Genomic DNA, 20562 nt, shown 5'->3' with positions numbered 1-20562 from the left:
AAAGTTGCCCCCTTCCCTCAAAAATATGCTTTCCCTTTAATTGCAATATGAATGTCTGTAGTTCTGATCAATAGGTCTGTGAAAAGGTGGACAAATAAAAAATGGAGGCATTTTTAATGCGCTAAATGCTGCATCCATCTGTCCTTCTCTGCCTGCCTTTCTTATCTGACTGCAGGAAGCTGGATGCCTTCATCTACGATGCAGCCGTCCTCAACTACATGGCCCGAAAGGAAGAAGGCTGTAAACTTGTCACCATAGGGAGTGGGAAAGTCTTTGCCACCACAGGCTACGGCATTGCGCTGCAGAAAGGTTCCAAGTGGAAACGGCCGATTGACCTGGCCCTGCTCCAGTTTCTGAGTGATGGTAAGGTTTAGCTACATGCCAGGTTCTAGGGAGAGCACTGGGAAGTTGAGAGATGCCCAGGTTTTTTTTGGATGAGAACAAACTTAAGTGTGAGTAACTGGGAAGGGGGGGGGGAAGAGATATTTTCTCCAACATCTGTGTGAGTGGTATTGTTCTCTCTCTGTCTCTGTCTCTGTCCCACCTGCTCTTCCACTAGGTAACGATTGCTGGGTGTGTATGCGTAAGGCATAGCTGTCAAGTTTTATCTTTTCTCACGACGAAGCCTATTTGGCATAATGGAATTTCCCTTAAAATAAGGGAGAACTTGACAGCTATGGCATAAGGTACTTTGGAGCAGGGGTGTTTGAAATAAAGGATATTTATTACTTGCTGTGGACACTCCTGAATAATTTGCACTGGAAAGGAATCTATGCATAATCCTACTTCCTGCTGCGGGGCAAGACCACCGAATCCTATCCATACACTATGAAAAAGCAAGGAAATAGGGGGCAACTAGTGCTCCTTCTTCAGATACTCAACCCCTGCACCCATTTCTAGTAAGCTCAGAGCCCAGAAAGTACCAAACCGCCAATCCCAGTCCTTATGGATGGGTCATGTTCTCTACAGTGATTGGTGAGCAGGACTTTCCCTCACGTTTGCTTTAAAGGATGCATGTTTCCTTTAACACACTTTTCTGTGTATTTGGTTGGATTTATTGTTGTGTGCTCCCTGAGTTTTGAGAAGTCCTGGGGCAGTGCTATATGGGATAGTTTCCTTTGAATGAAAGAGTTTTGTATTGTAAACCGCCCCATGAACCTCAGATGAAGGAGGCATGTGGTGTCATTGTAATAAAAATTGTTAGCATAGTGGAAGCAAATAGGCACCCCTACAACACACAACAAATCCACTAATCCTATATCAGATGTTCAGAGAGACTCTACATTCCAAGCTGTTTCACCTTCAGCCAACTCACAGCTCCTTATCTGTCTGTCCCATTAAAAAAATGAAAATGCTTTCTTGCTGTCTCCCTTACTCCCACACCCCAATTCTGATGGGTGTTGCATTTACAAGCTAGAATGAGATTTGATATCATTAAGGGCAATTAAAGCCCATTTGTCAAGTCCCTGATCAACGGTTGATTTGTCAGGCAAAACCAATGTGACAGGCCCATTCATGTTAATCAAGTGAGCAAAACTCATATTATCAGCAGGAGTGTGGATTTCTCCCATTCTTTTAGTGTATGTTTTTCCATGGAGATGGGGAGGAGTTTCTAACTCAAATGTAGAAGTTTGCTGAGAGGACCTATGGGCCCTGGAACTGACATGGCTCCCTCGCATACACTAATGCCCCCATACCAGCTTGCACACCCTCCCCCCATTCCAATGCTCCAGATAGCTGTCACAATGCACTTCTCTGACTATCTCTTAGCAGACCTGCAGGTTGATCAAAATGAACATGCAACCAGATCATGGTATTTTATTTTGGATTAATTAATCCAGGCTGAAAGGGAGTAGGAATTCCAAGAGAGGTGTGGAGCCCACTCAGTTCACGCAAGGAGGTCTGGAAGCCAGGACTCCTGTGTCTCCTGAGAGAGCAAGCAATTCCTAGTGGGCTAGACTCAGAGCAAAGGCGATGGGAGACAGACATCCTGCTTTCTATTTCTAGCTCCAGGGATAATGAACAGACACATCTCTGGTGTGTTTGATCTGAGCAGAGGAACCTGGATTCTTGTCTCTGCTGCTGCTAATGGGCTCAGTCTGAGGCTCTAATTGCTGTTAGCCAACAATCTTGCTTCTCCTAATAGGCCTGACTGACTCTGGGGATATCCTAGAGAACAGCACACGGGGCTTTCCCCGCCCCACCAGGACATATAAACAGATGTTGGGGACGGGGCTGTGTTTCAACTGGGCCACCCAGTGTCCGTGACACTTAAATCATTTTGCCTTCCCTGCATCTATTAGGTTGAATGAAAAAGGTACATGGTTTACTCTCCAGCTCTCTCTGCTGCGATTAACAACATTCAGAAGTGAAGCGTTCCAGACAGAGAGGCGTTCTTTGCTTCACTTGTGAAAAATGCCCTGTGAGGATCATGATGTGTAAGAATTGTGTGTGGGAGAGAGGCCGACAGATGGTTGCTTTGTAGAGTTTGGATGCATTACAATGAATGTCCAAAATGTGGTGAATGTCAACTATTCACATGTAAATACTGACAACTTCAGATGAATTTTATGAATGCCACAAACAGACAGACATACTCCCATTTTGGGGACAGATTTATTGCATGATGATAATCACTATTTGACTGTCGGCATTCGCCAGGTTATCTCCACCTTAATTGAGCATTCACAACATTCACCTGGGATTGCCAACATTCATAAGTGACAAAATTCCAGATATACATATTAGAACTTATATTTGCTTGCAATTACTCTATATTCCAAGCATCTGTGCAAAAGAATAAAGCATGCAAACTAAATAAAATGCATGTATAATAATCAATGTTTAAAACTTACTCTAATTGCAGAATTTTCACTTTAGGTTCACAGAATATCCATAATTTTGTTGGTATATAATTCCACCAGTATGAGGGTATATACCGGTAATACGTATAGCAGATATTTCATCTGTTTGGAATCCTTCAGTGTGTTGATGCATAACTTCGTATGTTGAATATGTACATGCTGAGGGGTGCTGGGTATTTATTATTTATTTATAGTTATTAAAAAATATTTAAATAGCATCCTCTCACAACACATCAGGGCAGTGTACCACAACAACTAGACATTTAAAAGCAATGCAAAGTAATCATCAAGGTGACTGGCTACTCAAGAGACCTCTTAAACAACTGCTAAGGCCTGTCAGAATAAAAAAAGTCTTAAAGAGACACCTGAAAGTCAGAGCTGCCTGCCAAATCTCTATTGGAAGAGCAAATCATGATCTTGCATGGATGTATGCATTTAAAGGAGCCTGTTGCTTGGGTGCGAAGGGACACACATGCACACCATTGTAAGCTTCCAATTGCTTATTAGGGGAGAGGGAGGCAAGGAACTGTTGCCCAGCAACCCACCCATCTGTCATATCATACAACTGAAACCTATACAGTACTACCTTTTATACCACACACCCACAATTTTAGTCTGCGGCATTAATCAATCCTGAAAGACTACCACTGCACAGCTCCATCCTTGCAATCACTCAAGTAGATCAGGATTCATAGGATCAAAGAATTGTAGAGTTGGAAGGGACCCAAACACCATCAAGTCCAACCCCCTGAAATGCAGGAATCTCAACTACTGTATATACTTGAGTATAAGCCTAGTTTTTCAGCACATTTTTTGTGCTGAAAAAGCTGCCCTCGGCTTATACTCGAGTGAGGCGGGCGGTGGGGGGCGGCGAGAAAGAAGCCCTTTCTCTCCGCTCGTGCCGCCACCCGCTCTCCCCAGTCAACCATTCCTTAAGAAGCGTACAAGAACGGCGGTTCTTTACTCTCCCCAGGCAGCTTGTTCCATTCCTGAACTGCTCACATAAATGCAAACTTGGCAAAGGAGGAAGAGGAAGGAGCAGCCCAAAGGGCTGCTTTCGGGCTGCTCGTTCCTCCTCCTCCTCCACAGCGGCAAAGGTGAACCGGCTTATACTCGAGTCAATAAGCTTTCCCAGGTTTTTGTGGGAAAATTAGGTGCCTCGGTTTATATTCGGGTCGGCTTATATTCGGGTATATACGGTACATCATATATGGCAGACGGCCAACCAACTTCTGCTTTAAAACCTCCAAGGAAGAGAGTCCACCACCTCTTAGAGTTTGTTCCACTGTTAACAGCTCTTACTGTCAGAAAATTCTTCTTAAAGTTTCGTCTCCTTTCTTGCAACTTGAATCCATTGGTTCAGGTCCTAGTCTCCGGAGCAACAGAAAACAAGCTTGCTCCATGTGACAGCCCTTTAGATATTTGAAGATGGCTATTATATCTCCTCTCAGTCTCCTCTTTTCCTGGCTAAATATACCCAACTCCCTCAAACGTTCCTCATAAGGCTTGGTTTCCAGACCCTTGGTTGCCCTGCTCTGCAATAGTATTAACCTTTTTCTGCTGCTTCATCACACTGTGAACGCATGTTAAGCTTGTGGTCTACTAAGACCCCTAGATCCTTTTCACATCTACTACTGGCAAGCCAGGTGTCCCCCATCTTATATTTGTGCATATTGGTTCTCCCTGCCTAAGTACAGAACCTGACATTTGTTCCTATAGAAGTTCAATTTGTTAGTTTTGGCCCAGTTCTCCAATCTGTTAAGGTCATCTTAAATCCCAATTCTGACTTCAGTAGCATCTGCAAATTTGATAAATATCCCCTCAATGTCTTCATCCAAGTTATTTATAAAGTTGTTGAACAACAATGGGCCTGGGGCAGAACCCTACAGCACCCCACTTGTCCCCTCCCTTTTGGCAGGATGACTAGGAACCATTAGTGAACACTCTTTGAGTATGGAAATGAGCTACAAATTCACCTAACAGTTATCTCACCAAGTCTAAATTTTACCAGCTTCTCTGCAAGAATACTAAGGGGGACTTTGTCAAAAGCTTTACTGAAATCAGGATACACTATATCCACAGCAGTCCCTGATCCACCAAACTTGTGACTCTATCAAAAAAGAAAAAAGAAATGAGATTCGGCTGGTACGGCTTGTTTTTGAGAAACACATGTTAGGTCTTAGTAATCATAGTCACCTTTTCTAAGTGCTCACAGACCGACTGTTTAATTATCTTTTCTAGGACATTGGTAACAATGTCAAGCTCACCAGTCAGAAGTTACCCAGATCTTCTTACTCCCCCTTTTGAAGACAGGGACATCATTTTGCCTGTCTCCAGTCCACAGGGACATCACTTGTTCTCCAAGAATTCTCAAAGATTATAGACAGAGGCTCTGAGATTATATCTGCAAGCTCCTTTAGTACTCTTGGGTGCAGCTCATCAGGCCCTGGAGATTTGAACTCATTGATGTAGCTAGGTGTTCCCTTACCACATTTTTTTCCATCTTGGGCTTTAGTTTCTTCCTTGCATCATTTATTCTGTTATCACCAGGTTGGGCACTGCTTTCCTTTGAGGTAAAGACAAAAGGCAAAGTAGGTGTTGAGCAGTTCTGCCTTCTCTCTGTCACCCAACAGAATTTCTCCATCCTCTTCACACAAGAGACCTACTACTTGCTTGGTCTTCCTCTTGCTTCAAACATAGCTGAAGAAACCTTTTTAAATTTATTTTAATCTCTCTTGCCAGCCTGAGTTCATTCTGAGCTTTGGCCCACCTGACCTCCCTGCAACTGTTGGCTACTCATGTATGTTCTCCCTTTGTGATTTCTCCTTTCTTCAATTTCTTATTCATGCCCTTCTTAAATCTCAGTTCACCTGTAAGCTCCTTATGCAGCCACACGGGTTTTTTAGGTGTCTCCTACTTTTCTTTCTTGTTGGAATTTTCTGCCTTTCTGCCTTCAAGATTTCACCTTGAAGAAACTCCCATTCCTCTTGGACTCCCTTCTCTTTGAGTATTTCTGCTCATCGGGCTTCACACAGTAGTTCCTTAAGCTTTTTGAAATCAGTCTTCTTAAAGTCCAGAGTGCATGTCCAACTACCCTCAGCTTTCCCTTGCTTGTATACAATGAAACCCAATATTACATTACCACTTTCTCCCAAGGTTCCCTGTACTTTCACTTTATCGACCAGCATCTCCCTGTTGGTGAGGACCAGGTCCAATAAAGATGACTTCTCTGTTGCTTCTTCCACCTTCTGGGAAATGACATTGTCAGTGAGGCAATTGAGGAAGTTGTTGGAGCTTTCATTCTTGGTATAGTTTGTTGAAACTCAAACTCTGCCAAGAATGAAAGGTCCAACAGTTTCTTCAATTGCCTCACTGACAATGTATCTGAGTAACTGAACTCTTCTATGACTACTGTATCTCTTCTTTATGAATGTTTAGGAATCTGCTGTAGAAAGGCATCATCTGAGTCCTCCATTTGGCTTGGAGGTCTATAGCAGATACCCACAATAAGGTCACTCTTGTTTCCCTCTCCTATAATTTTTATCCATATACTCTCAATCTGTCTTCCATGCTCCAAGTTACATATAATGCTACTCCTCCTGCCTGTTTGATCTCCTTTTGAACAGGTTGCACCTCTCAAGTTCCAGTCATGAGTCTCATCCACCAGGCTCAAGTAATGCCTACTTAGGTCATATTTGTATTAAGAGCTCAAATTCTTTTTGCTTGTTTCCCATACTCTGTGCATTTGCGTAGAAACAACTGAAACAATGAGTCATTCCTCCACACACTGCTGCTTCTGTCCTCCTCCGTGGAGAATCGCCTGCCACCACCACACGTTATCATCCTTCTCTGGGGAGCAGCAGGAATCGTTCCGTACACTGTACTTTCCACTGCTACCTTGATGTATTTTAAGGTCTGCAACTGCTGTTCTTGCTACGCTGGCTGAGAACTGGTGTCCACAGTGAGGGCATGGAATCAGTTTTGTAGCTCCAGAGACACAACATGGCCTAACACGGCTCCTGCTTTTTGTGTCATGTTCCTCCAGGAGTTTGTCTCCTGCACTGCACAATCTTCTACCTCCCTAGGGTCATCCCACCTGCATCTCTGTTCCAGGACAGTCCACTCTGGTCTAGCAAGAATTTCCTCAACTGCTCAGTAGCTCAAAGTGTGGATAGGTGGGCCTCAAGATGCTGTACCTTCTCTTCTAGCTTGGATTTGCTGTAGGTGTAGTAGGTCACTGCTGTAGCTCTCTTGTCGTCCATGTCTCTTGGTCCATGAGACAACACTCCGGGCTTCCCCCTCAAACTCCTCCACTAAACACCCTTGCAAACACCCCAGTTTACAAGTCCTGGTAACAAGAGCTTGACATGGATTTCTTCCTGTAGTGCTTATATTAAAAGTGCAGCAGCCCTGCCTTCCTTCTCCAGCATGGAGGTGTAAAAATGGGCAGATACAAATAAGTCAAAGCTGGCAAATTGGCTTAATGTTGGCCAGTGCTTTTTTCCTAGAAAAATAGGTGCCGGTACTCACCATGAAATTGTTACAGTAAAATGCTGAAGGTTACCCACCTATACATGCCTGGAAAGATAGGAAGAGAACAACTTCTCACAACTCTAAGCATGAAAGGATAATTAAATAGTGTCAAGGGGTAAGTACTTTGTGATACATTACCTTTAAGTACGTACCTAAGCTCAGGATGGTTCTGCTCCCTTGTCTCCTGTCCCCACAAGTTCCCACACTCGAATTCTATACTGTCATTAGATAATCACAGCTTATTTCATTTGAGACCTCAGAACAAAATCCCTATTCCCTACCACTGAGCAAAAGGGCTCCTGCATTTTCTGGGACTGATGCCTAATGGACCATACCAAGGGAAGGTTGTGAAAAGGCACATTTCTTGTGTTCCATCTCTCCTTCCCACCCCCTCCTCTGTTTCAGATGAGATTGAACTGCTAGAGCGCCTGTGGCTGTCAGGGATCTGCCACAATGACAAAATTGAGGTGATGAGTAGCAAGTTGGACATAGACAACATGGCAGGTGTCTTCTACATGCTCCTGGTGGCCATGGGACTAAGTCTGCTGGTCTTTGCCTGGGAACACCTAATCTACTGGAAACTGCGTCACTGTATGAGACATACAGGACGGCTGGACTTCCTGCTCGCCTTCAGCAGGGTGAGGTTGCAAGATCAGCAAGGGACAGTTGGGTGCCCATTGATCCTCTCACCCACTAAGCTATTTTCACATCCATAACTGTCAATTTATTTGTCCAGAGAGTAAGCTCTTCCCTCCCTCCACATCACTCTCCTTTCACCCAGGACTGTGAATAATCTATGATCACACCACACCTGTATGCAGAAATCAGCATCCTTAGAATCTCACCATTCTTTTCCCCCTCAAAAAGCAGCAACCATTTCCAGCCTTTATGGCTGTGAAGGTAAGCATGGAGGTGTATGTGCAGACAATGACTTATGCAGTCTCAAAAGCAAAAGGTGGCGTCTCTGCAAGTTTTCTAGTGGTCTTAAGATGGGGCTCTAGAGCCTGCATCTTTCTTTGCCATTCTGCTTTGACTAAATTATGCAAAAGAAGTCAATACTGTATATGCAAGTTTGTTTAATTTTCATAGTACAAATCACAGACTTTGGGTTACCTTAACACAGAAAATAATGTATACACCCGTCTACATTTTCCCCTTTCCCTAAGTATTAATTTATGGTTGTGTACATACAGGTGGTGACCATTATGTGTGGTGGTTCCATTCCCAGCCCCCATGTGCATCAGTGCAGTGTGCATCAGCATGCCCCACCCTGTTACACCCCTGGTCTGCCCTCTTCTGGATCCAAAAGGATCCATGTGTCAGCAATCGCATGTCAATTGGATGTGCCTAAAGTGGTCACCACCTGTACATGCTTAGCCTGAATAGTAGGGGTCACTGTGGAAGCACATTCCCTGTGCTTTGTTCACATATAGACAAATCTCTTCTGTGGGACTGATATGAGGAAAACCAGTTCTGCCTGTCTTCAGCAGAAGCTGGATGCACACAGCTAATTAGCTGGAACAATTTTTCAACTTTTAAAAAATTGTGTTGACGGTCTTTTAAAATTAAGGTGAAAAATTAATGTTCAGTTGAATGAATCTATTTGCTGCACTTAAAAGGAAGGTTGGCACCATACCTGAGCAATCAAGTAGAACAGTACCAGAGACTAGCATATTTCCTGGTTACTACATCCATCAAACACAATGTGATATCTAGCTCACTTGCAGAAAAAAATAATGCAGGAAGACCTGTTCGACTCCATCACTGTCTCTACCTGTATATCCCTCTCATTTCTATGCTGGATTCTTAGTGACTATCTTCTAAAGATGGGTGTTGAGGTTTGGCTGTGTTTACTAGGTAAGAAAAGATGAGCATACTCATCTTATTATGTTATGTCTACACTACAAATTTAAACTGGTGCCAAGCCTTTTAAATGGTTCTGGCTTACAGAGGGGAAACCTGGGGCATGGTATTTCTATGATATGGCTGGGACGACTAACAAAGACTTGCTGGCACACTACAGACCACAATCCACAAGGAGGAGGGGAAGCCTGGTAGTTAAGAGATTTCAAAATAGATTAAATTTGTAGTGTAGTGATGACGTTAACAGGCCATTCCCCTGGCTTTCAAAACAGATTCTCATAGCTAAAGCACAAATTGAGTTCTTTATAGTTCTCATTTGCATATGTTGATCACTTTAAATGCAGATTAAAAATTGCTGCTGCCTAGCACTGAGGCTAAGTTTGTTTTGCTTTTAATCACTCAGCCAGGTGGCAAAAATCCCACCCTTCTCTCTGATTCCTCTACCTGGAGAGTTTCCATTGTCTCTTTTTTGATCTTCACTATGTCAGTTCCTCCACTTGTATTTATCTCCTCCTCCTCTCACTGTATCCTCCTCTCTGCTTCCCTCCATTCACTGCCACAGTGATCCATCTCTGAAATAAATGACCTACTATGAAGGACAGGTTCAGGGCTGGTGAGAGGGAAGTGCACTCTTTGTTAGTAGCAGAAGGCTGTACATGGTGGAGAGTGATCTGGAGTAGCATTTGGGGTGAAAGATTGTGTGCATGTGAAGGATAGGAGGGAAAGAATTCTAGCTCCCTGGTGTTTATAATTCCCTGGTACAGGAAGACAGTCTTATAACAAGAGGCCCTTCACAATCGAGGGATATGGGATACCATCAGGAATATGAACACTCCAGGGTTTTCCAAATTGTGGGCTGTGCCACCATGAATATCACTAAGATGGAGAAATGGGGGTGAGGAATCTGTGAGACTAGTTACCTGTACTCAGGGGAGAAGAGTTGTGTAGCAGCAGCCAGGATGGGGCTGGGTGAATGGTGCGTGTAGAAAATCAATCATGGGGTGAAGTGACATGAGCTGGTGAGCAGAGAAGAAGTGATGTTGTAGGTGGTGCTAGAGCTAATTACCCCCAGTGAGATTTCTAGGCTATGGGTTAGAAAGTAACTGCACTTTCATAGAACTGGAGAAACCGTTCTTTATGATATTCTATAAAGAACTGCAAAAAGAGCACCCGAAAAAAGGAGAGAGCATTATGTATACAATACTTTATCACACAGAGGAAGTCCTGATGGGTTTCACAAGGAGCATGCAATACAGATGACTTTTACACTCTTCCTCATGGATCCCCTCCACCCCCAGGGAAGGAGGGGTACTATGCACTGAGCCTGCCTCCAGGCTAGTACTGTACTTGGGTTCATCATGGTCCCCACCATATTTCCCATGTAGGTCTTACAGCAACAGTGTTCCTCCCTGTAGTTTGTCAGTTGTGCTACAGTTCCAACAGCCCCTTATTTATTGCTCTTTCTCCAATTCGCTCCAGGGCATGTACAGCTGTTGCAGCAGTGAAGACCCCAAAGTCCCAGACCAGCAGCAGTTACCCATCCTTAACCACACCTACGGGCCATCGCGAGGTGCAGCCCCAGCGTTGCCCAGCCCCCCTGGCCCTCCACTTCCCTGTTCTAGCTTCCTGCCTCGTGAACGGCGCATTGTGGAACGGTGGCGCCATGCTCGTAGTCCCAATTGCTACAAGGATCTGTACCCTCCGACGCCTACAGAGCTCCCCACAACCAAACCCCCACGCCATAGCCTCAAGAGCCCTTTCTCAGATGGCTTCCACCGGTTCTATGGGCCCATTGAACCAGAAGGGCTGTCCGATCATGTCAGTGGCAAAAAGATGGCACCCTGTCAGCTTTCTCCGCCACCACCCTCCCGGGGGCTGGAAAATCCTCCCTCCTATTTTGCCATTGTGCGTGAGAAAGACACACCCGACATGCCACCGGTGGCATCGGGCTGGCAACGCAAATCCCTCCGTGGGTTGTATGAAAGTTTCCAAGCTGGGAAAGCGGCGAGCCGAGCCCCAGAGGTGAAGAAGTATGATGGCTCCTCCAGTGGCTATGCGACCAAAAGCCCTTGTGAGTTGGAACGGGGCAGCAGTCGGTCTTTTGGGAAAGAACGGGGTCGGTATGGCTACACCCGGCTGTCCTATGAGGACGAACGCTCCCCACCTGTTTCCCGCTACCGACATGCCGAAGAGACGTCTCTGCCTCGAGCCGAGACAGAAGTCAAATGCCCGACGTCATCCAGCCGAGAGAGGAGCTCCCGGGCTCACATTTGCCGCAGTCATTCCCACCCGCTTGCCGTAGGTGCCAGCTTGCGCAGCCAAAGTCATTATGTGGATTTTTCTGACTCTGATTCTGACATCTGTGAGAGGGACAGTGATGGGCATAGCTGCTGGTACCAGTCGCCGGATTATTTCTGCACATACCCGTCCCGAGAGAGGCAGCTCTTTGCCACGCATAAGCCCCTGCACTACTGGTCAGCCGACAAGTTGGCCAAGTGCCACGGATGCCACGGTCCCTGCCAGCACTGCCTGAGCTTGGAAATGCTCCCGCCACCCACCCCACCATGCCGCAAGGAGGCCATGCGCTACTTGAGCTGTTCTGAGGAGCATCTGGAACGCCGGCTGGACTGGGAGCACCGCCACTGTAGCCTGTATGGGTGCCTGGCTCCTCGGCACCGCCACGGCTTTCACCGACGCTGCCATCACCATTCTTGCGAGCTGGGGCCGGCTGGCGGAGTTCTACATCCCACCTCCCGCAGCCTGGAGGACCTCAGCTCTTGCCACATGATGCGCTGTGGGGCCTCCCATCGACACCAGGGCGGCTTCTCGCCAGAGTGGCTGCCACGCCGGGTGAGCAGAAGCGGGGAGCTTTTTGCCCGCCGTGGTTCTGCCCATTTCTCTAGCCTGGAGTCAGAGGTATGACCAGCAACAGGTGGGGTGGGGGTGGGGTGGGGGTGGGGAAAGAGGCTTCAGATGGGACAGCAGAAAAAAAGACTGAGCTGTAGTTGAGCCCACACAGTGGGGACTGAGGTGGTGGAGATGGCGCTGTGTGGTCCAACCCAATGGAAAGAAGGGAGGACCACGAAGATGACTGCAGAGAGGGGGAAGCAGAACAGTGCCACAAGTGAACCCACCAAGACAAAGGGCATGCCACCAGGATGCCACCAGGAATATATGTGATAGGACCACATCTCCCTGCCACAGAAAAGGGGAAGTGTTCAACCAAAAGAGTATCACAGATAAAACAGTGGGGAGTCGAACCACCAATAATCCCATTAAAAACCCAGGGGAGTGGAGATGATATGTCAAAAGAGGGGTAACACCCTGAGACTGCTACCCCAAGTGCCACCAGAATAGCTCCCTGTGACAAAACACCCAGTCCCATCCACCAGCCGATTTACAGCAGGGGGTAGAGGGGAACTGGTCTCTCCTGTGTATCCATAACAGACCTTTTATATCCAGAAAAAGGGCTTTTCTGCCACCCTGTGGCACATCGATGGGGTAGGTTCCTGTGGCAGGGGCAATTGGCTACTGCAACAGCAGGGCTGTTACTCTCTGAACAAGACCCGATAGAGTGCCAATGAAATGAACCAATCATGAACTTGGAGAGAGTCTGTGTCCCCATGTAGACTGGCAGCAGGGGGGAAGTGCCATCAGTCAGGCTCCGGAGGGGGTGGGGAGGGGCTTGGACAACAATAACCACAAAACTGTCTGGACTTCTGGGTGGGAGGGGATGTTAGGAGACAAAACTGTGACTTTGTTCAACAGAAAACTGTGATATCCCCCCCCCCTGCACATTTTCCTCTTCTCCCTTCTTGCTTTCTTTGCTCTTCTTAACCACCACCTTCTTTCTCCTTCCCCCCTACTTTAACTTTGCAATCATGCACCCATTATGATAGAGACAGCAACACATGCAAACATCATGGATGCTGAAATGAAAACACACACACACACACACACACACACACACACACTTGTGCGCTGTAATGGGCAAAAGCATCACTGCCCCCCAAACCACATAGACAAACCAGTCCCATGACAGAAAGTGTCTGTTTTCACAAATCCTACATCAGTGCACCAAAGCTCTCAGTATTAAGAGAGCTATTGCAGAAAATGACAGAAAACATGACTATATAGACTGAAAGGGCACCTGCAATTCAAACCAAACAAAATTAAATCTAATAGAATAAAAACCTCATTCAACAGATAATATGCTGTATATTCTCATTACTAAAATTACCACACACCATCTTAATGCTGGTTGCTCTAAGCTGAGAAGCAGGAACACTGGATGTGAGAGTGATTATAAAACTTATTTCCATGCTTCCTGCTTGAGAGGGGCACTGTGCATCTCCCACTGCAGGTAAAGATAAATGTGCTCCCAATGTAGGTACATCTTGTGCACCTTTCCACAGAGAAGATACACAGGTTCTACTTTTGCAGGAGACTGCTGATGAGTGGGAAGGTGGACCTTAAAGCCAGCTGAATGCCCAGTCTCTTTGCAGTATTCTGGGAAATGCCCAGCCTTAGCATTTAGCAAGTTTCTAGGAGAAACTTTTGCAAATATGAGAAACCAAGTGTACTTAAGTAGCAGGTTTCAAGGAAAGAGTTTTTCACTCAGCTTGCAAATGATCTCCGAGATCTATTGCAACATGATATGGCTATTAATTGGCAAACTGAGCTATTTCTTTTTTGGAAAAAAAGAAGAAAAGAATGAGACAAAACTCATGGAAGACAGGAATATAAATGGCTAGTAGGTAAGATGGGAGTCTTGGCATGGTTCTAAACCTTAAGGCAGCAGGAATCCAGGAGAGAAAAGGGACAACAGGGTATTATTTTATTATATTTCATCTCTAGAATGTTTGGAACTTTCCCTAAAGCAGAGGTGAGTGTGAGTAACATAAAGTCCATGGGCAGCATTACAGATTAACTCGAGTTTTTGGGGCAAACTAGAGTTGAAGGCAGCAAACTCATATGATACAATCAGGCCGCTGCCAAGTCCAACACCAAAACCACTTCTCCACAAGCAGTGTTCCCCTGATGGGGTGAAACCAGAAGTAATAGCTACCAGGAAAAAGGCAGCTTAGGAGAAGTGGTGGTGGTAGTAGGGTCATGGGCAGGAAAAATGTTCAGCATCCACCTTCCACCTGTGCTGCACTCTTTTTCTCATCCTGCCACTGCTCTATGGGAATTTGGCAAAACCCACATTTCATGGCATGAAGCAGTCACGTCATTTGCCCCTTACCCAAGGTTCTCAGTCTTCTCCAGAAACCTTGAAAATGGGCATTCTGGGGAAACCAAAAAGACCATGCACAGGAAACAAAGCCTTGCCAGGGCCATAGCTGGCTTGCAGACTGTGTGTCACCAGTCCTAGCCCCGCTTGGAGACATAGCTAGTGCTGTGTGTGCTACAATTCCAGGCAAGTGCCAATTTGGTTTTAGGCACAGAATGCTGCACTCTGCAAATCTAATTTTCACAAGATCAGTTTGAAGTGCTCAGCAGGTCTGAAGGCGGGTCTGGCTACAGGCTTTAGAGGGCCCTCAACAAAGTGTCCTCTGCTGGGGCAGGGGCCATGCATTGGTGGCCATAGGCTTCTTTAGCAGCCACAGGCAGCTACAAGGCACCATTTTAAACTTCCCGTGGTGCTCCTGTTGCAGCATAGCAGGAAGTTTAAAATGGCAGCCCACAGACCCAGCCAGTTGACGCTGGCGGACCCTGCCAAAGTGCTAGACTGCTCAAAGGATGCCACAAGGTGAGGCTGGGCTTACCAGATTCGTAGGCATCTCCAGGGCCCGGAGGGTGGTCTCTAAGTGCTCTGTGGCACTTCTCTCTCTGTGAAAAGCAGAAACAGAATGATGCAACAAAGCAAAGAAAGCCACTGGTTTCTTTAATCTGTGTCAGCTTTCCTTGGCACTGTGCAGGAGCTACCTTGGCACACAATTTCAATGGACCACAGAGCAGATACAGGTCCAGGCCACCACTTTGACCCAGTAAAGCAGCAGCACCTCTCCTCTCATCCATCCTCCCCTAGCCAAGTGAGGCTTGTGCTCAGCAAGGCCTTGTTTGAAGTGCTGTGTTTGGTTTTGAGCACCTCAGTTCGAGCAGGATGTTGACAAATTGAAAAGGATTCAGAGGAGAGCTGCAAGGATGATCAAAGGTCTGGAAGGCAAGTCATATGTGGAGATGCTGAAGTAACTGGGTCTGTTTAGCCTCGAGAAAAATAAGATGAAGGGGGCGGGGGAGAGAGAGAGAGAGAGATGTTGACAGTTTTCAAATATTTAAAAAGGCGTTGGAAAGCAGAGGGAGAGAACAGCAGATGGAGAGGACACAAAACAATGAGCTTTAAGTGTATAGATCTGGCCACATCCTGTTAGGCTGGCATTACTGAGCTGCAAAGGGAGAGAAGAGCAAAGGTCCTCACCATGTCTGGTCACAGGAATTGTGAGGGGAAACTGGTGGAACCAGTGAATCCTCTTTTTTACTGAGGTGCTAGCATTTTTGCGGAAAAAAAGTCCAGAAATGAAGTCCTGATGAGGGGGGCAGTACTGGGATAAGGCCCAGACCGCTTCTGGGAAAACCAGCTGGTGCTGGCACACCCCTAATTATTCAGCCACCAAACAAGCCGGCAGGTCTCCTATCTGCTGAGGAGACTTCAAGTGTACAGGATGTCCTGTCTCAGGGCTGGAGTTGGATCCAAGGGTCTCTAGAGTCCCTTGCAACTCTAAAAGTTATCCAATACAGTGGCAAGAAGAGTGGCATGGTCCCAGGTGCCAGAGTCACATACGGTCACTCCCAAAATGGTGCACACACTGCCAACAGTGAACTGCAGGGAGGGGAGGGGGGACACACTCCCAATCACACAGCCACAGTCAAGCACAAAGGCATACAAGCACACGCCAAACAATCACGCCTGCAGGTAGAGAAACGAGCCTCTGCATATAAAACCCACCATTGCGCAAAACAGACTTAATGTGCCGCTTAATGGAGCTTGCACAGCAAAAAAAAAGGTACCACAATTTTTTAAAAAAACAAACAAACATTGCAAGCACACAGTCTCCATCTCAGATACAGGTAGGCAGGATCGAAGCCACACAAGCATTTCAAATGAACCCACAATCACACATGTATACAAATCACAATGACAGAGGCGTTTGCAAAAAGCAGCCGTGCCAGGACTGCGGCACATTGACATTTTTTCCCGGCGTGGAGATAAGGGTAACACTGTTGCTCGCCGTGTGGCAGGACTGTGGGCCTAATGGTTTAGGAAGTGACGTCACGTGTGAAGTGGCCCCTAAGTCTATAGCAGCAAAGGGTGGCGCCAGGAAGAGCAATGTGTTTGTTGAGTCGCGCATCTTCTGTAAGCAAAATCTGCTAAAGATTTCACTAAGTGTGCACAGGACCCACCAACACAGAGACATGAAACCCTAGGAACTGTAGCATACATGAAAATATGTGACATAAAATGCACCACAGAAGAGGTGCACCCCCCAAACCTCCAATAAATGAACACTGAGATACAGCTACATGTGCAGAATCGGGACCACATGCAGTCTCCCTCACAAGTAAACGAACAACCATAAATAAACCCATAGTAACCTCAGACTCACATTCCCAACCTTGCTTTCTCTTTCTCTCTCTTTGTGTCTCTTTGTCCCTTTTCCTATTTTGGGGGGGCAATTTAGTAATAACTTTAGAACTGCTGTTTTAGGGAGCGGGCTATGTGGGTGGGGGTGGTCTTTCTTGGAATGGGTGGGGTTTCGCTGGGGTGGGGTGGGGAAGTGGGACCATGGGGCAGCGCCCCACGACAGAATGGGGCAGGGTTTGGGTGGGGCAGGGACCCAGGCATCCGGATGGGGGGAGGGGCTAGGGTTTTCGATACTATTTTAGGGCGTTCATAAGAAATAAAGGCTTTTTTAAATCCCGCTCAGACCTTGCCCCAGTGTGGTTTCTCTGCGTGTGTGCATATTTGGGGAAGCTTTCTTATTTAAGGTTTCCGTTCCTTCTTTCTATACTGATGAGTCACAAAAAACAAGGCAAGCTCCCCCCATCCTCTCTTCACCCATCTCCCTCTAACAAACCGCCAGCCTTGTTTCAATCTCACGAAACAGCAGAAAACAAAAATAAGAAGAGGAACCAAGGAAAAAGAGGGAGCAGGTAATTTGCTTACATTAAGAACCAAACTATAGGTGGTGTTGATCACATACATAGTTTGTCCTTGAGTGCACAATTTTTATTTCATAAATAGCCAGCAGGAGTTCCTCCACTGCAGTTCAATGCAGATTGGGCCCCTGCAAGGCCTTCCCCTACTCATGTAAATTGCAGCCATGCCTCCCCCCCATCCAACTGAGACTGCAGTGAGCTAAACAACACTTATCCCCCACTCTCCAGAGTCCCAGTCTTGATTTCTGAAAGAAAAATTGTGCACTCAGGGGCAAATCATGTGATTAATGTCATGGGTCGTTTGGCACTTCGTCCCAAAAAATAAGCACAGATAATACCAGATTTTATTAATCTGGCTCTCCTTGGCACAAAACATGGAGTCTGGAATTTTTAGCTGTTTAGTGCCACAACTTTACAGTTAAATGTTTCCAAGTCCCCATTAAGAAGTCCAGAGCAAGAGCCATAGAGTGGCTTGCTTTAGACAAGGCAGCACTGGAGACTTGTGGCATCTATTTAACATCTGCTTGTTTATAAATATGCAAGCAGACCCTCCAGACTCGTGTTTTATTGTGGATATATTCTGCAACATGTTCTTAACACAACAATAGTAAATTAACGGTGGATTTTGTCTGCTTTGTTGGTTGTTCTGTGATGCTTTCCCAGTGTTATGGCTGTCTGAAAGGGCTACAGAGCAATAGAAGTGGGACAAAAGTTAAGCAGACGATTTGTGGAATAAAGTTATGAGATTTCAGTAGGACATTACAGGGCATGCACTGATTGGAAATGAAGCAATATGATCACTCCAAAACTTTTTGCAGGCATAAATACTAATGAAAGCAGGAGCCCGCATGACCACCCTGATAGCATCATGAGCAAAAATTATCATGAACACTCAAGAAAAGGGTTTTTTTAAGCAGGCAGCTCTACCACCAATTTGGCATGAAATATCCAAAGAGCAACTGTACCTCTCTTAGCCATGCCCCGGCTTTAAAAAACAAATCTCACAGCTCTCTCTGAGGACTTATCCACACCTACCTTTTGCCCCAGAGCTTTCATGGAGCTTTCCCCATGAAAACCTGCTCTTTAGCGCCTAATCGGAACAAACAGCAGATTGACGTTTGCTACGATTGAGCACTAAAGAGTGGGTTTCACAGGGGAAAGCTCTGGAACAAAAATAATGATGCATAGACACGTAGCTTTAAAGTGCAGACTGTGCCTGTAAAGTGTGAAATTAAGTGTGGATAAGCCTTGTGTCTCTGTTCCAGTTCAAACTTGCTGGTTTCCCTTTCCCTGCCAGGGTGTCACCTTCCAACAGAAGTGGGGGGAAGACCTTTCCCACCATCCAGGAACATATTTTTAAAAATTCTGTTCCTGACCATCCATTACCTGCCCAGTGATAGGCCCATTCCTAATAAACAAGATTTTCCAAAACCTTAACAATGTAGTCCGGCCTCTTACAGTACATGACACTCTACTGTGTACCTTGAGTATGTTGATTTAACCCTTAACAACACATAGCATTGGCAGAATCATAGAATCGTACAGTTGGAAGGAACCCAAAGGGACATCTGGTCCAACCCCCTGCAACCAAGCAAGACTGGATTATCCATGGTGCAGTTGGAGCAATGGCACCAAGGCCCATGTCTGCAAGGCAGCACAGAGTTTGAACTTTATCCCCACCCCGCCCCCAAAGTACATCCCTAGTCCTTTGGGATGAGACGTTATAAATCATAATGTTCAGGGTACCAACCTGACTGAAGATAATATTTTACTGAAGTTGGGGGCGTGGAGGGGAGGGCAAACAGGTTTCATATTACTCTGCAGAGTGCTTCAAGTCAGAAGGGCCCCTGCTTCCACACTTGCTGGCTGAGAAGTAGCCTTCTCCACTTTAGAGCAGGGGTCAGCAAACCTTTTCAGCAGGGGGTCGGTCCACTGTCCCTCAGACCTTGGGGGGCGGACGGACTATATTTTGAAAAAAAATATGAACGAATTCCTATGCCCCACAAATAACCCAGAAATGCATTTAAAATAAAAGCACACATTCTACTCATGTAAAAACACCAGGCAGGCCCCACAAATAACCCAGAGATGCATTTTAAATAAAAGGACACATTCTACTCATGTAAAAACACTCTGATTCCCAGACCATCTGCGGGCCGGATTTAGAAGGTGATTGGGCTGCATCCGGCCCCCGGGCCTTAGTTTGGGGACCCCTGCTTTAGAGGGTACTCTACAAGGTAGCTGCCTATGCATCTTTTGGGGGGGATTTGGAGGGGATTTGGGGGCTAAAGAAGGCAATGCAGTGATGGCAGAAGTGGAAATGGGAGTGTGTGGAATATATATTTGTAAGTAGTGTTTATTGGTGCGTGTGTGTGTGTGTGTGTGAGAGAGAGAGAGAGAGAGAGAGAGAGTATATGACTGTACCAGAATGCCCAATGAAACTCATTGCTAAATGTGGGTTTTAAATATTATTTGATGGAGATGCCTTTGATCAGGCATGTTTATACCCAGTGCAGAACACTGGAAAGTGGGAACAGGTTTTGTTTTATTTTTTAGGAACATAGGTGTCTAAAACTCTATAATCAAACCAGACTAAAAGTGGTTGAAGCCTCAGAGCTGTACTAATCTGTGAAGGATGTGTGTGCAGAAAAACACAACCCCTTATTGAACAAAGATGCATCAGTTTAGTTAAAGGAACCAACATTTGATGTCTACAGGTATGATACAAGCACTAAGTTCCCTTTTGCAGTCATTTTGCACCGCCTAAATCTTCACAGGGACCCAGGTGGCGCTGTGGGTTAAACCACAGAGTCTAGGGCTTGCTGATCAGAAGGTCGGCAGTTCGAACCCCTGCCACGGGGTGAGCTCCCGTTGCTCGGTCCCAGCTCCTGCCCACCTAGCCGTTCGAAAGCACGTCAAAAGTGCAAGTAGATAAATAGGGACCGCTCCAGCGGGAAGGTAAACGGCGTTTCCGTGCGCTGCTCTGGTTCGCCAGAAGCGGCTTTGTCATGCTGGCCACATGACCCGGAAGCTGTCTGCGGACAAACGCCGGCTCCCTCGGCCTATAGAGCGAGATGAGCGCCGCAACCCCAGAGTCGGACACGACTGGACCTGATGGTCAGGGGTCCCTTTACCTTTACCT

The 20562-nt window shown here is 46.2% G+C and overlaps 2 protein-coding genes across 6 annotated transcripts in view; one reads left to right on the top strand and one right to left on the bottom strand.

Moving 5' to 3' along the window:
* GRIN2D (glutamate ionotropic receptor NMDA type subunit 2D) overlaps nucleotides 1–13218 on the top strand; it is a 60343-nt gene extending 47125 nt beyond the window's left edge. For all 5 annotated transcript variants that reach the window (XM_033171253.1, XM_033171252.1, XM_033171250.1 and 2 more), the window contains 3 exons: nucleotides 176–363; nucleotides 7803–8035; nucleotides 10740–13218. In XM_033171253.1, the coding sequence (XP_033027144.1) occupies nucleotides 176–363; nucleotides 7803–8035; nucleotides 10740–12182 (1864 nt within the window). In that variant the 3' untranslated portion in view covers nucleotides 12183–13218. The remainder of the gene's footprint in view (nucleotides 1–175; nucleotides 364–7802; nucleotides 8036–10739) is intronic.
* KDELR1 (KDEL endoplasmic reticulum protein retention receptor 1) overlaps nucleotides 1–20562 on the bottom strand; it is a 133228-nt gene that overhangs the window by 66358 nt on the left and 46308 nt on the right. The window lies entirely within an intron of this gene.

This window comes from Lacerta agilis, chromosome 14, assembly GCF_009819535.1.
Source record: "Lacerta agilis isolate rLacAgi1 chromosome 14, rLacAgi1.pri, whole genome shotgun sequence".
Classification (NCBI taxonomy): Eukaryota; Metazoa; Chordata; class Lepidosauria; order Squamata; family Lacertidae; genus Lacerta; species Lacerta agilis.
This window is presented reverse-complemented; position numbering and strand designations above follow the sequence as displayed.